Here is a 17,211-nt window from a genome sequence, read left to right as displayed (position 1 = left end):
ACATTCCTTCTCTTATACTTGGCCTCTATCAAAGGGAAGCAAAATTATATCAGTTTCCAGCCAGCAGTGGCACTGTTAAATATAGAATTGTTTAATAATACAATTTTCTCTTTCTGTGGGGAAGTGTCCTGCTTCCAACTGCAGCTGTCCCCATGTATCAGTGCTCAGAGAAAGTCAGGTGCAGATTTGAATCCCATCACCATATTCAGTGTTCCAATAGTCAATAGAATGAGTGACAGAAATTAACCAGTTCAATCCACAAAACACCCTAATTGGCGTTCAGGCTTTTAGCAGAATGCAGCAAAAACTTTCTTGCAAAAAATGCAGAATTAAAAATACCTTGCTTTGCTCCGGTTGTAGATTTAATAGTTTTATGCCAAATATTTTACTTTAGAAAATATTATGTCTGTCATTGTTAAAAAAGAACTTTTTATTAGTACAGACTCACAAAGGCCAGTGCCAATTACAGTCCTCACACCTCAGGTGTAACCAGGCCTTAATGCAGAGTAGAAATTGTAATTTTCTCTGCTCTAATAGTAGGTTGCTTTCAAAGTGCAAGTACAACACTTCCAGTTTTACAGACACAGTTTCCTCCAAGTGCGATTTCTATTTTAGGTCAATGCTCTTCTAGCTGTTATACTTCATGAAAGTGTAATTGGATGTAAACAAGAGCAAGACCAAAAGAAATTCAGGAATGGGCTTTCTTCAGTTAACAATAACTCTAAATCTTGTTCTCAATTTAAAATCTGTTCATCAAAATTAACCAAAATCAGGTTGCAGATGGAGAGTGGAAAGAATTTTTGCCTAGCTGAAGAGTGTTCTGTGCAGGAAGGTTCACCAAGGGATAGACTTGATCCATATTGATGATTCACCAAAGATTCAGCTCTTACCTTTCTCCAGCTGCACATGACTGACAGAGAGTCTTGATGCATGGCTATTGTGCCTTGGTAACTGACCTTAACATCAAAGGAAGTTTGTGTCAGGAGAGGTGATGGACTGCCATCCCGCAGGGTGGCTTTACTACTGGTTGCACTGATGTTATTTTATTTCCAGTACTTGCATTTAACAAGTAATCATGTCACTTTGCGTTCAGCTGAGAAAATTGAACTAAAGATGGGCTGAGAGGAGAAGGTTGTGAATTGGTAATCACTCTGTGAGAATAACAGATAACTTGTGCTGTACTGCCTGACGAGCGGCATCTCATTAAACTGAGAGAACTCTCATGTTGGTACTTGGTTTCTGTGAAGGATTAATCTGTAGGTTATTCAACATTTTCTCGAGTTATGTGGAACCATTGGACACAAGTGCTGCTCAGCCAAAGCCAGAGAACTTTTCATCTGTTTTGGTTGTTTAATGGCTGTTTACCAGAGATGTGTGAAAGGAGCACTATCACAAGAGCAGTGATGTCGGCTGCCCTTTTTGTACCTGCTAACTGATTGAGGGTTCATAAAACAGTTTGCCGTAAAATCACATGACAGGCAGGCATTAAATTTGTTGAAAGTTGAGAATAAATCTTTTAGTGCAACACGTGTTTGTTAGAATGTGTTAGGACTTAATCCCCCTGCTCATCCAAACTATCACCTCATTTTTGTCCTTTCTTTCTGGTCCAGAGTTAATCAGACTGCAACCTACCAAATTAATGCCTATTTTGCCCAGAGCTCCTTGTTTTAAATTAGGTTTCTCTCCCTTCCATGGTTTGATCCAAGTTACTGAGGTGTTCTATCCCACATTACCACCTATCTGCCTTCAGTCTTTGACATGGTTGACAACTAGTGGTTGACCACACTCTTGCAGTGATGTTGTTATATTGACCACTCTTGCACTCTTTATGTTTATTTTGTTGTTTATTTTTGTGCATTTGTAAGTTATGTATAACTTATGTTAATTTAAGTATATGTTAACTTATGTTTGTCATGTTTGTAATGTACAGTGCTTTCGCTGCAAAAATTAACTTTCATGGCATTTATACCTCGGGGGTATGGAAGCCTATGACAACAATAAAGTTCAACTTGAACACACCACCCTGCTCCATTGCCTCTCTGCCATCATTCAGCTTGTTGAGACCACCCTGCATGGCTCTGTTCTTACCTACCAAAGAGGATCACCAGCAATTACCAGCTATGCTTTCAACTGCCAAAACCCTTTGGAATTCTATCCATATATTTCCCTTATACCTTTCTCCTCCCAGGTGTTCCTTGAAACCTATCTCTTTGACCAGCTTTTCCTCTGTTCAATGATGCCATGTGAGGTACATATCATTACTTTAAAGGCATTGTATAGATGGACTTTTTGTGCTTGAAAACTATAGCCACCAAAATCAGAGTAAGATACCTGCATTTCATTGCTCAAAGAGAGTTGGCTTAGTCCAAATGCATGTAATTAGAATAGCATTTTGTTCAAAGTAAAGATATGGAAGTGTCAATACTACAGCTTTTCCACATAATGAATGCCCAAAAAATTAGTTGGTTACCAAGCCTTCTTGAAGTCAGAAAGCTGTCAGTATCTACTGCTGCATATGGTGATACATACTAATATGTATAGAGAAGATATTAATTATGTAGTTTTTATTAATATCAAACATCAATTCTAATTTAAATACAACAATTTTTGCTTAAAAAACAATATTCTCTGTTTCCATACAGGGGTTCACCAGACAGAGATGGAAATGTAAGTATGCAGTTTCATTATTGGTTATTGTGCAGGTTAAGTAATCAGGCCAATCTTTTTAACAAATATGTTAATAATATGGCTGTCCCATGGTGCAGTTACTGCTCTGCTTAGAATCTAGCCCAAGGTCTCAGCACCAGTAGGGCTCACTAGATTACAGATTTGTTGCAGTAGAAATGCTCCGCAATATGAACTTTCCATTAGAAATCAGGCAGCATCTGTGGAAAGAGAGAGGAGCAAGTTAACATTTCAGAACAATTATCGGGTTCTGAAGAAAGGTCTTTAACCTGAAATATCAGTTCTATTCCCCTCAGGCTTTCCTGTTTTTATTTCATATTTCCATCATCTGCAATATTCTGCTTTTCTGTTAAAGTTGCCTGATCAGCAAAGGCACAGAATGTGATGATTAGGAGTATGTTACTTCAAGGAGGGCCTTGTCTGCACAGTCCTCTGATGATTTAAGACAGAACCTAGTGTCCTGCACAGAGTTAGGATGCTCCACAGAAGAGCTCAACTCTTCTGTTTCTCAGCATCTGTTCCTATTGGCAAGGAGCAGCTGAAATCACGGCAAAACATACCAACTTATAAAAGCGTATAGGAAACTTGTAAAGAAATGGAAAGCATTAGTGAACCGAAGACACAAAATTATTAATAACACGAGTGAGAAAACAAGAATGACAACTAGCTTTGAGACTGCTGTTATTTATGTTGTATTTTAATGTGAAAAATTAATATTACCAGTTATATACACAGAAGATCAGCTACTGTGTTTAACTTAATTTAATCTTTGACTTGTTGGCTACTTTCATTACATCTCTGACATGACTTGGGAACAGTTCATCCTCTTGACTGCAAATTCTCTCTGACTAGAGGACACTGAGCTGGAAATATGCTGTACCTTATAATGATGCTGAACTTGAAAATATTAATTGAATAATAATAACAGATTGCAAAAGAAGAAGCAGCTTCATACTATCGTCTAGGATGCAATATATAAAGAAGTATATCAGATATGCAATACCTCACACACACCTTCTAATTTCAACCTTCTCTGGAGGATCATTGCTGGAAGGGCAGTGACCAGAAGGATTTATTAATGCACACATACATACAGACTGTATAGAGCATGAAGAACCTTATAGACTCATATTACCTAACACAAACTTCACCCACTGTATCTTCTCACCCATCTGGTTCCATTTGCCTTTCACCTCTCACTTAAATAGTTCCAGTATCAGCTTCATTACTTATCAGATTCCAGCACTTGTACCATTTGTGTCCCCAATTATTACCTTCCAGCCTCTGCCTCCATCTTCTCCCTTCCCTCCCCACACCTGGCTCCATCTGCCCCTCTTTTCTCTCTTTATCTGCTTCCACCTATCATTCACCTGTCTCTATCTTCCAACTCCACCCCTCCCCCTCCCTCACTTGGCACCTTCTGCCCATCATTCCTCATCCCTTCTCAATCCACCTATCACCTACCGGCCCTGTCTCACCCCACATCTTGTCCTCTTTATACCAGCTATCTTCGCTTTCCACTCTCAGTCCTGATGCAGGGTCTCGGCCCAAAACATCGAATTCCCTTTCCCCCCACAGATACTGCTTGACCCGCTGAGTTCATCCAGCAGTTTGTTTATTTGCTCCAGATTCCAGCATCTTCAGTCTCTTGTGTCTTCATATCAGTGTCTGTTGCAAGGCAAGTTTCACCTGAAGTCAGCCGACCAGTGCACCATCATTGTTCGTACACCACTGTATGCCTACAGTGCAGTGAATCACAATACTTTTGTCAACAAACACTCTTAAACATTTATCATTCGTGAGAGAGCAGTATATGCACTGAACCCAAGAAATAAAAAGGCTGAAAGAAGCTTTTTTTGATAAGCCAATGCATGCAAATTTGCTCCAAAAAATTAAACTGAGCCGATCTGCTACTTGGTCTTCCTAGTGATCCATAAAGGACAACATCTTACACCACTGGATGACAGAACACTTACTTGTGTGATGTTTAAAATCCTGGGGCATTTTCAAAATATCATTAAATAAGTAGTAGTTCCCCATATATCTAAATTGCTTTGTAGCAACTGTACCATGACTTTAAGTGTACAGTTTTGCCACACTTGCCCATTTTTAAAGTGTAACTTCTGTAGCACAGAAAGCATTAATAACATCCTTTTATTTCTAATCTTCAACAGAAGAAAACTAATGGTGCTCCAAATGGATTTTATGCAGAAATCGACTGGGAGCGATATGTAAGTGTAAATTTCCTTCTATTTTAAGTGCAACATATTTTTGTCAAATACCTTATTTTACTCGAAGATTTTTAGTAATCTTTCCACAAGAATCTCATTGATAAGGAAATGTCAGCAACAATTATTTTTTTTTAACAACATTTAGTCAAGCTTAGATTTATCAGAAAGGAGCTACTCTGAAAACTCCTATAATCCCACAAGATAGTCAACCAGGTTCTGCTGCAATTTGAGCATTCCCAAGATATGTATTTCCTATGAAGCTGATTATTGTGTTTCCTTACATTTCCAGCAGTAGGTACAGATATTTACGTGTAATTGGTTACTTTAGATCCTGACTAACTGTTGTATAAGTGGAGATGGCCACAAGTGTCATCAGAGACCCAAATGATCAAAGAAATAGTGGTTCCTCTAAATTATGCATACTATCAAAGCAATTTCATCTATTAAATGATTTTAACAGTGTACATACCCGAATATACTAAATAACACAAATACTTTGAAAGAGCCTTCTGGAAGTCCACATACATCACATTATCTGTGTTACACTCGTCAACTTTGTTACCTCATCAAAAGAACTATTAAATTGGTTAAAAACAATTGCCGTTAAACCCATGCTTGCTTGCTTTAATTAATCTATTTTACTCCAGGTGACTATTGACGCTATCCTGGATCAATGTTTCTAAAAGCTTTCCCGCCATTGAGTTTAACTGCCTGGCCTGCAGTTACTGGGCTTATCCTTGCTCTCTTTTTTGAATATTTGCTACTCTTCAATTCTCTGCTCTCCTCCAACCCTCTGTATGCAAAAAGCATTGAAAGATTATGGTTAGTGCACCTGCAAGTTCCTTCCAAAATTCCCTAAAAATCCTAGGACACATTCCATCTAGTGCTGATGGCTTATCTACTTCATTGCTCTGGTAATCATCATGGCTAGCTGCTCACCCTAAAAGCCTGATTAAGTGTTTTTGCTTCATCCTATTTCAATGCATGATAGATGTATGATTGGACTTGCAAAAGGCATCCAAGAGAATGCCACAAATAAACACAAAATTAGACAAAAAAGAGGCTAAAAACAGTATAACAGGATGAAAGTTTCTTTTCAAATTGAAGGTAAGTGTCTCCAAGGATTAAATTACAATGAAAGATCCAGAATTACAGAGGAATGCTGATATGAATGAAACAATACAATTTTAAAGGTGTTGTAGGAATAGAGAGATCTGGGATTTATGTATGTAAATTTTTCAAGTTGCCAGGACAAGTTGCAAAGGCTGTTCAAAACAAAACTGATCAGGATTTTATTAATAGAATACAAAACTTGTACTAAATCTTTACAAAACACTGTTTAGGTCTCAGTGCTGTCCAGACTAGTGTTTAGTTCAGGACAACATTTTACCTTGATGTAGAGGAGATTTATTAGAACAGTACCAGAGATGAAGGACTGCATTTACATGGATAGCAAAGTAATAGGGTTGCTCTCAGAACAGGAATGGTCAGAAGAGTCTTGATGCTATTTGATAAAATGAAGATAACTACTTCAAAGCACAAAGATTGGTAATCAGAGGTCATAGACGTAAGCAGATTATCAAAAGAACCAGAGCCAAAATGATAAAAATTGCTGTAATCTGAAATACTGTTCTTTTTGAAAGTTACAATTGAAAGTGCTTCTAGCCTGGCAGATTGGTGGAAACACTTTCAATTACAACTTTCAAAAAGAACCTAATAATATTTAAAGATGAAATGTTTGCAAGGTCATGGGGAAAGAACAAAGAAGTAGAACTAATTGTATGGCTCTTCCAAAGAGCCAGGCATGATAGGTCAAATGATTTCTTTCTGTATATCGTAACATTCTGAGACATGATAATTGCTATTCCATTAAGTTGAAGTTTTCCTTTGATTCTGCACCATTCATAAGATAAGGTAAGATATCTTTATTAGTCACATGCACATCGAAACACACAGTGAAATGCATCTTTTTGCGTAGAGTGTCCTGGGGACAGCCCGCAAGTGTCGCCACGCTTCCAGCTCCAACATAGCATGCTCACAACTTCCTAACCAGTACGTTTTTGGAATGTGGGAGGAAACTGGAGCACCCAGAGGAAACCCATGCAGACACATGGAGAATGTACAAACTCCTTACAGACAGTGGCCGGAATTGAACTCGGGTCGCTGGCACTGTAATAGTGTTACACTAACCGCTACACATCTAAACATTCCAAACCAACTCCAATCAACAGAATATTGGGGTATTAAAATAGTAATATAAGTGTGATGAACTCTGCCTCAGAGAACTGGATCCATTTGAAGCTGAAGCAGGTAGATTTCAGAATCATTCATCTATATAGACAACATAGATAAAGGAAACAATTACATCTCTACCCCAATATGTTTTACCCAGAAATTTTCTATGGACAGGATTAATGTCTTGATGTCATTGACCAAAATTTCACTGAAACTTGGGAATGGGTATGCAATGACATGTTTCCAGTTAACTTTTCTCATTAAGCAGTTGGCCATTTCACATTCAAACTTATTGTGCTGCAAGGTTGGATTCAGTTCAAAGGGTTAATGGTCATTACCTATATCCACTTGCAACTAAATTAAGATACTACAATTTAAGAATTATGCTTCCCTATTTAAAGGCTAAAAGCTGGTAACATATTGGAACAAACCAATAGCACTGTTTAAGTAACATACTTTCAACCAATCTGATTAACTATTTCTTTACCAAAATCATAGTAAAGAGTGAAACAGAACTTGCTCAAGTCAGCATTTCGAGAAAAGAACTATTTTTAAGTTGGAGCATGGGACATCAAATAAAGATTCAGAATAAATCTTAAGTGAATTGACTGAAGAGCAGGAAGATGGGGTCATGGTGATGGTGGCAGCATGAACGGGGAAACAAAGATACCAAATGGAGTACTCAAGGATCAGTGTCGGAACAACTACAGTTCTCCTTTCCATAGCGCAAAGAGTGAGTGCATTTAAATTATTAAACGGGTAGGGCCAGTACATTTAGCAGAGACCGCCAAACATTTAAGAATAATTTTATGCAGTGGCATGTCTCCAACTTACCTCTCCCATTAAGGATTTCGTATTAGTAGATTCAGAGACTGTGCAGGAGAGTAAAATTATCCACTTGAGGGAATAAACTGCCTATTTCTGTGCTGTAATATTGAATGATTCCAACAGACAGAAACTAAACACAAATTAGAGCAATCAGATTTTTCCCTGATGTCACCACTACGTATGTGAACAGCAAGATGGGAAATGTATTGCTGACAGGTGTGAAGTCATGCAAAAGGAATGAAGAAGAGGACACCAGATTAATACATTTCAGATCAATACCAGAAGGTTTTTCACACAAGTGCAAACAACACACTGAATACTCTTGCAGACTGAGTAGTGGATGAAAAGCTTTGTAATTATCACATGCATTTCATATTTATGTCCCAAGTTTGACATAAGGAAAAACATATTTCCTCTATTGTTTTTCATTTCCCTCTGATAGGATCATTCAATGTTAGTCGCACAGAAACAGGCAAATCTGTGTTACCGTTTTTCTCTGGTATGAATCAACTGATCTAATTCTACTCTCCTGCACAGTCTGTGTCCACTAATGTGATTCCTTCTCAAACAAATATATATTTACCTTTGAAAAGAGCTTGTAGCCATTAACTTTTACTTAGTAGGTCAATAGTAAAAGGCAATCATTTCAAAAACATGATGACTTAACATGAATAGCTGTCAACATTCAGAAGTAAGATAGAATAAGGGAGTTAGAAGAGAGCAATAGGAAGAATTTGTGTAGATTAAGGACTTCATCTCTAAGCAGAAAAAATATCTTAGTAGAAGGCCTCAAAATCATCACCAAAAACAAAATTAAGAGAAACTCATCATTCACATTTTTCTAATCTGCTCTAAATAAATGGGCATCAAAATTAAACTGCATAGAAGCATTGATTTGTGCCATAAGTGATGTTTTGAAATACAGTTCAAACCATGTGTTCAACACATATGGAGAATCCCATATTTAGCAGCACGAAGAACCCTCCACCTGTATCAGGGTGGTCAGTTATTTGCAAGTTAGTTACTGTTGATTTACATTATGTTGTTAGGACAAGGATGTAGTTTGGTGTTTCCAGATTGTGAACTCTGTAGAGAGTGCCGTGGCAGAAGGAAGGGATGCATGCCTTCATTTCAAGCCTTCAGCAAAGGTGCTCGGGTTATCATTCCCCTAGGAGTGCAGCATCAGAGAGGGACTGTGGAGTGTTTACACAGAGCAGGCAACCTCCCAGTAGGAGGAATAGGGCCCAACGTTCATTTCTCCCATGTGCATGACAGTGAGGAGCAAAGTGGTAGGAAACAGTACTTCAGTAAGTAACCCCAATTCAACTCTAAAGCAGGCCCTGAGCCATTGCCAGTAACCCTCAAGGTTTACATGGCCATCAGTTTTTAAATTTCAGTCTCTTCCCAGGCTGGATCTGGGCACAAGTTCAACACTGTACAGTAGGCAACACTTTGTTCCATCAAGGAAGTCTCAAGTGCTTTGTTGTACCAGGGTGAAATCCATCTCATTTAGCTTTAGTAGACAGGAATGAGCAGAGACAACATATGGATTTGTGAAGATTACAGCCTTACAGAAGGTGCAGAGTGACAATGAATGCGACCAAATCACCTTGAGAGGGGCACATAGGGATTCCAACTTGTACTACAACTATTTCCGCCCTCTGAATGTACAACAACCAGATCCAGTGTGGCATGATGCTCCCTGCCTGATATCCAGGAAGAAGTCAGAATGTTATTTGGTTGTACCCTCCATTTTTGATCTTTCATGACAAACTAAAGGCCATCCTTTCGCCAACTGGCTCCAGCTCCAGTGTGCACCCAATGTACTTGAGGATATCGTATATATAATGAAAGTCATGCTGCCACCCACAACCTGATAGAGCAAACCATTGGGATCTTCAGGCAATACCTTTACTGCCTGGACCATAAGAAAGCAAGTTTAATTTCTGTTTGATCAGTGGTTGAGTCCTGGGGGCATCATACATTGAACAATTTGTGAAGATTTTGATAAGAGTATTTGAAGATGCTTGACAATTTGTATCAAGACATTGAATTGTTTGCAAAACTACATCCAAGTCCTTGAGACTGTGCTTCTTACATTTGCCTCCAAAGTTGCCTCCTCCCACCTATGCTTCAGCGTATGTTCAGGGGTGTCCTGACTTCCTAAAGGTAGAGGATTTCTCTCCTGCTCTCACCTCAGCAACAAAGATCATCAGTTCATTTGTCTCAGACAATTGGGGTTCCCACTGTATCACGAGTCCTTTATGCTCTTTTGATATGCTACAAATATATTTGGATTCCAGGACCTTAGTCAGCTTTAGCTAGCCTGAACTTGTGCAGGCCATCCACAAAGCAGTCCCTGTTGTGATGCGCTAAGTCATTGAACGGGTCATGTCGCACTGGCCAAACACTGAAGTCATGATCGTGAGACTACAAAGTTCGTGTATAATCTGCACTTGGTTGAAGTCTGATGCATTGGGGCCCCAGTCATATTTTCTGGCACTATTCCATTTAGCTCCCTATTGCTTCAATATAAATAAATACACTTCAAGGTTTATTCAATTAGAATTTTCAGAGCCACAGTCAGAATAATTATGAAATAATATAGTAAAACCGACAAATAAAATTTGCTGAGCGAAAGCTCAATGCCAGTAGTTTACAATTTATGATACGTTGACTTGTCAGCAATTTATATAAAAAAGTGGTATAAAAATGTAATATCCAGGAAGAAATGGCTTATGGGGTGAGATACAGATTTTCATCACTGGTACATAGATTTCACTCCATTGCCCACTGATAAAACAAACTTCTCTTCCTTTCTTTGTTTTTCTCCTGGTAGTGAGCTTGCTGCATTAAATGGAGCTGTGCAATTTTAACTCTGTTTTGTGGCAGAATTTAGATCCCTTATTTAACAAGGGTGGCAGAGAAGTCACCAGATGATTTATACAGGAAAAGTTGCTGCGGCACAGTTTTGATTTTTGGAGGTTTAGACTAAGGTTATTCCATTTTTCATGATATTTGGATGATGAGATGAGATAATTGCATTTAAAAAAGAAAAAAGGATATGCTAAGCAGACTAATTAAACTGAAATAGGATAAAACTCCTAGTCCAGATAGATTGCAACCATACATTTTAAAAGAATCTAGGAAAGGGAAAACAAAATCATCACTACATAAATGTAATAATTTGTTAGGGAAAGGTGTTGTTCTGGAGGACTGGCAGACTGCAAACGTAGTACATGTATTTAAGAAGGAGGATAAAACATGTCCAGGGAATTATAGACCAGTCAGCTTAACGTCCGATGGATTTCCAGCTGGATTAAAAATAGAAAGCAGGGAGTGGGAGCAATGGGTAGCTATTCACAATGGAAAACTATAGTTGGTGATGTTCCACAAGAAACTGTGCTGGGACCTCTGCTGTTGACAATTTACAATTTCGACTTTGGAATTGAACATATATTTTCTAAATGGCAGACAATACTGAACTGTGGGGAGATAGTCAGTACCTAGGAAACTGCAACAAGTTACAGAATAGTGTTAAAAAACTTGCAAATAATTGGCAAATAAAGTTCCACACAGATAAATGCTAGGTAGTACTCTTGGTAGGAGGAATAGGGAGATCACAGCAGCTGGAAGGTGCAACTCTAGCTGGGTTGGAAAAACAAAGGGATCTCAGAGTACAAATAAACCAATCACGAGAAGCTGCACCACAGGTTAACAACACAAACATAAACCAAACCAAACATAAGGATTTAGTTGCACTAAACCTGGATTTAACATTGATTAAACCACACTCAGAGTACTGCATTGAGTTCTAGTTGCCATATAATTAAATAGATAAAGAGGCAATGGGGAAGGTGCAGATAAGATTTACAAGGATATTACAAAGAATATGAGGGTGTACATATCAGGACAGAATGAACAGACAGGGTCTCTTTTCTCAGGAAAAGGGAAGCCTAAGGGGTGACAAATAAATATCTTTAAAATTATGAAAAAAAATTGATAGGATGGGTATAAAGAGATTTTTTTCTATTTGTGGGGAGGAGTGCAACAAGAAGCCATCAATTTAAGACAGTCATCGAGAAATCCAGCAGGGAATTCAGATGAAGTGCCTTTATTGAATGAGTGGTGAGAATTTGCAGCTGGCTACCATAGGAAGTAGTTGAGAAGATGCATTTAGGGAGAAGCTGGACAAGCCCAAAAGAGAGAAGGGAACAATTTAAAGTAGACTTATGGGGCAGTAATTGCCTAGCTTAGATTTATTCTGGTTTTGTGGACTGGATGTATCTGTGTAATTTTTCACATAATCAGATAGACAGCTTGCATAGAAATGAGGCTGGGTCTTCAGCTTGAGTATTGTCCTGCCCCCTTTTCTGTATCCAGTATAGTCAGCCATTCCTTAACATCCCATTAATAGTATTGATTAATTCTTCTGCTAATTAAAAATTGCATATGACAATCTAACTGCACTACTTGAAATAATTGTAAAAATTTAGAAAGTGGAGTCTCAGTTAGAATTTCAGTTAAATCGAACATATTGATGTTGGTGGGGGTGAGTAGGGAATCTAGGAATCAGCCTGTGTTGCCTAGAAGGTTAGGGACAGCAGGGACACCATTGGCAGCAAATTCACCTTCAAGTTACATAACTCATTGATTTGGAAATGCGTAACTCTTCCTTTATCATCATCATTGATCTCCCTCCTCAAGCATTGTAGTCTCAAGGAGTACAGCAGTCCAAGAAGACACCTCACCACACCCTCTCAAGGACAATTAGTGAAGGGATTTCACAGTTGGCATCAGCAGCAATGCCTTCATCCTGTGAGGGTATCAAGAAAAAGGCTGAGGATCTGCTTCATTGTATCTCTGTTTATAAACCAGACCTGTCAGTGTTGCAGCTGCTTTGGTTCACTCACTTTAAATAATGAACAAAATTTGTCTATGAGCAAAGCCGTAGGAATTCACTAATGGTTGAATAACTTCCTAACTGTTACTTGTCTGATTTTCAGAATTCCCCAGAAGTTGATGATGAAGGATACAGTATCAGGCCAGATGACAAATCAGGTTATATCCTTCTGATACTATTTGGCACAGATGCTGCCTGGTCTATAACTTGGTTTGGCATTTTCTGTTTTCCGTCATAGATTTCCAGTATCTTGTTTTTTTTTCATTTGTTTTCATTGTCAAAAATGCATTGACCAACCGTTATAATTTTATATCATTGGTTTTTGATCAACTGTTATAAAAGCGGTTGATATTCCATTACAGGTGGACCATATGTGAAGGCACTTTCAGTAAAGAGATTGTCACCATTTTTAAATGCTCTACCGTTTACTGAGATGTATGATCGCAACACATTGAATGCAGCACCAGTTTTCTTGTAGACCTTATTTGAAAACTCCACTGGCAACTTATTAATGTTGGTTATTTTTATAGTCCAGTCTATTTTTCCCTTCTGACTTGGAGATACTGACTCATGCTAGGATAATGTTTCACAGACACCATTTCCTCTCCAGTAATGGGCACAAAAAGAACATGACAGGAAATACAAGTAGAAATAAGCTACATGGGGCCTTAAGCTTGCTCTTTCATTCAGTAAATTCATGGTTAATCCTGTTCTTTGAGTCACATCCTCTTATTTACTTAGCATCTAAAAATCTTAGCTTTAATATTCTCAGCGTTCTTCCAAAGTTTTACAAGCTTCTGCGTAAAAAATAAATTCTCCTGATTATGGTCCTAAACAGCCATTCCCTTATCCTGAGACTATGCCCTCTGCTTTTAGTCTCACCAGCCAGAAGAAGCTGCCTCTTGCCAACTACCTTGTTAGTCCCTCTCATAATGTTGTGTATTTTGTTCAGGTCACCTTGATTCTAATGAGTAAAGGGCCGTTTTACTCTAAAGGACACGCACTCCTGGAATCAATCTGCACTGCACTGATTCCACACAACGAGGAACTTCTATAGGTACAGAGATCAAAATTACACGGTCTCCAATGGGGTTCCCACCAAAGCTCTGTACAATCTCAACAAGACTTCCCGACTTTTGTTCTCGAACCCCCTTACCATAAAGACCAATATTTGCTTTCCAAACATGCAGCTACAACATGCAGCTTACTTCGTGCATTTCATGAAGCTGTACACCTAGATCCCTTTGTATATCCCTTTGCTTGTTCAGCACGTATGTTTTCCAGCAAGGATCAGATCCTCATTGCACATTCAGACACTGTGATAGCCTGAAGCACTGAAGAAATATGAACAATTATTTATTTTCAGTAGAAGTTTGTATGTGAGATTCATGTTTATGAAGCAGAGGTACTGTGTGATGCGTACCCTCCATTCACCACCAATCGCTCAAGCCAAACATACCTTGGTCTCAGTTATCTAGATAAACGTGATGTTGCAGCTACAGCAGATACCTAAAAAGAATGGAAGAAATGTGTTGGCTTAACCCAGACTGCCAAATCAAGTTTGCCCACATATCTCAGCTTTCTAAGGAACAATTTAGAAGAGCTTAATTCTGGCAGGAGCTGGTTGAATTAGCTCTGTACAGAGCACCTTAATAAATGCAAAATCAGGGGAGCAGAGCAGTGAATGTGCTGCACTCTGGCAATTCTGCATTTACTTTAAAACGTACGACTACTCCTGTGTTTTACCAAACCACCGTGTATGTGCTCTATTCTCCACAACATACGGCAAAGAACCTGCCAGAGGTAGCTGTGTGTTGTGTGGTCACAGGCTCAGCTAAGGCAGCTGTTGACCATTGCACTTGACCATTGGAGTTGAGAAGGCTGGAATTAGGGAAGGAGAACACACCTGTCAGATTCCCCCTTTATTATCAATCACCAAGAGTGGCCTGCCTATTACTGCTCATTACTTGCCATTGGTTCCATTCTCCTTGCTAATCAAGGCTCTGAGTTGAAATGGACTCTTAAAAATATCAACATCCTACTTTATCGTGAGATGAGCTCTATATGTAAGCATACACCATTACAAGCACGGTTTACTTCCAACCTCATTGCTGCCTTCTCCGCTGAAAACCTCATCTGTTCCTTTGCCTTCCCCAAGTTGTCTTGCCCTACTTGGCTGGCTTTTCAACCTTCATTATGAAGAAACTTCAACTCATACTATGCTCTACCACTCATATCCCCATACAAGACCCTCACCTATCATTTCTGCTGAAAATAATTAGGTTTCAGTCCCCAAGTATTTAAAATTTAGGTTCTCCATTCATGGTGTCACCATCCCTGCCCCCATTCCTCTGACTGATCCATTGAACTATTCTTAACCTTCCAAAATCAGCTGTGCCTTTATACAAACATATGGGCATACAAATCAGGAGCAGGAATAGACTATTTGGCCTCTTAAACTTAATAAGGGTGTGGCTGATCTGATTGAAACTGCATTCGGGTGCATCACCCGTAATCTTCCACCACTTGCTTATCAATAATTTGTCTCTCTCTGTCTTAAAGATATTCAAGGATTCTGCTTCCATCCCTCTTTGAGGATGAGAGTTCCAAAATTTTACCTCATCTCTGTCTTAAAAGGGTGACCCCTTAATTTCAAACAGTGACCCCTAGTTTTACATTCTCTCATGAGAGGAAATATCCTCCCCGTATCCACTGTTTCAAGACCCCTCAGAATCTCGTACACCTCGATCAAATCTGTTCCAACACTCTTCTAAACTCCAGGTACAAGTCTTGCCCGTCCAATCTTTTCTCATAAGGCAGCCTACCAAACTAGTTGTTGGTCTAGTCAGCCTTATCTGAACTGTTTCCAATACATTATCATCCTTCCCTCAGCTGCCTATGCCCCATGCTTTGAAATGTTCTACCTATATATTTCCATCTCCCACTCCTAATTTAAGAATACTTTTAAATTACGCTTTTGTTACCCTCTCCTGTTTCCTCCTTTGGCTCAGGCCCAAGTTTTCCTCATTCACTCGTCAGTTTGTTCTGGTCATTTAACAGGAGGGGGAACAGAATATATGTGGAGAGAAGGAATTGGAACTGGAGAAGGCAACAGTTGTTTGTCCGAGTCCCAGATTAAGGAAACCTTAAGTTGCTGAGTCTAACATAACTTCCAAAAGCAGCCTGCTTGCCCAGAGCCACCACAGTTACTTGAGAGTATTCTACAGCCTACATATTTTGGCTGAGCCACGTCCAGTCCTGTTTCAAGACCCCTTGTCAATCTTCTATTTGGTGATCATGTTGGGGAAGCAATTAACAGCAGGAGATAGCAAGAATGGTGGAAAGCCTTCTCAAAGTGGCAGCACATCTACCTCTCTCTGTCACCTGCTTGGCTTGAGAGGTGAGAGATAAATGGCCAGACCCAGGCCGGCACTGGTTCTCAAGGATGCCAGCCACATTGAGATTTGGATTCCAACTTCTCTTTGCTGGGCTAAAATGGGCAGTACCACCAGTGCAGTCATTAGTTATCTTTCCAAGATCATGTAAAGTGGTCACAGTCATAGTACTGGAGGCATATGGAGCTAAGCCCAAAAACAAGTCAAACCGCTTGAAGGCTTAAAGAAAAGGGACACAAGAAGTGACATTGAGGAGAGGGAAACAGCACGACCGAAATTAAATTCATACTTGGCTGTTTAACTGTTCTATTTAATTCACAAAAATAATCCTTAATGGCATTTTACCTACCAAAGAGAAACACTTTTACTCATCAAGTGAGTCTGAGTCAGAAGAAGACACACGCCGAAAATTTAACATTAAAATTCGGCCTCTCCAGACTAAGGATACCATTACATGTATGGCAGCATCAGTGGATGAGCTAAAGGCCTCCGTGGGCAACATTTCTCTGTCTCCTTCACCAATGGTAAGTATTTCCATTTGCTTCTGTCAATCAGTATATTGGGAAACTAAGAATTCCATCTCTGTATGTTTTAAATGAGTCCAGGAACAGAATTTTCATCATTGCAATTTATTATCGACGTCTTCTGTTTTTATTTTAGTCTTCCAGTCTCTGCAGCATTCATACATGTTATTGTCAATTTTCTTGAATCAGTTTAAAAAAGGTTACCTGAGACTGCTGTGCAACCAAAGTACCAAGAAATCACCTTAATATGGCCATGGACTTCTTAGCAGCTATAAACTGCCCTCAGATCAGTGACCGGAAATTATTTCTATTGTACTACATGTATACCACTAGAAATTAAATGGAAGAAGTGTTAAGGATAGGAACACCATTCAGCCCAAGCAGGCATAGAGTCATAGATAGAGTCATAG

The 17,211-nt window shown here is 39.0% G+C and overlaps 1 protein-coding gene across 1 annotated transcript in view; it reads left to right on the top strand.

Annotated features, from left to right (window-relative positions):
* Positions 1-17,211, top strand: part of sgip1a (SH3GL interacting endocytic adaptor 1a) — a 121,180-nt gene that overhangs the window by 49,288 nt on the left and 54,681 nt on the right. The window contains exons 5-8 of the mRNA XM_052012355.1: positions 2,643-2,667; positions 4,860-4,916; positions 12,986-13,043; positions 16,623-16,801. Coding sequence (XP_051868315.1) covers positions 2,643-2,667; positions 4,860-4,916; positions 12,986-13,043; positions 16,623-16,801 — 319 coding nt within the window. The remainder of the gene's footprint in view (positions 1-2,642; positions 2,668-4,859; positions 4,917-12,985; positions 13,044-16,622; positions 16,802-17,211) is intronic.

This window comes from Pristis pectinata, chromosome 3 (genome assembly GCF_009764475.1).
Source record: "Pristis pectinata isolate sPriPec2 chromosome 3, sPriPec2.1.pri, whole genome shotgun sequence".
In the NCBI taxonomy this organism is placed as follows: domain Eukaryota; kingdom Metazoa; phylum Chordata; class Chondrichthyes; order Rhinopristiformes; family Pristidae; genus Pristis; species Pristis pectinata.
This window is presented reverse-complemented; position numbering and strand designations above follow the sequence as displayed.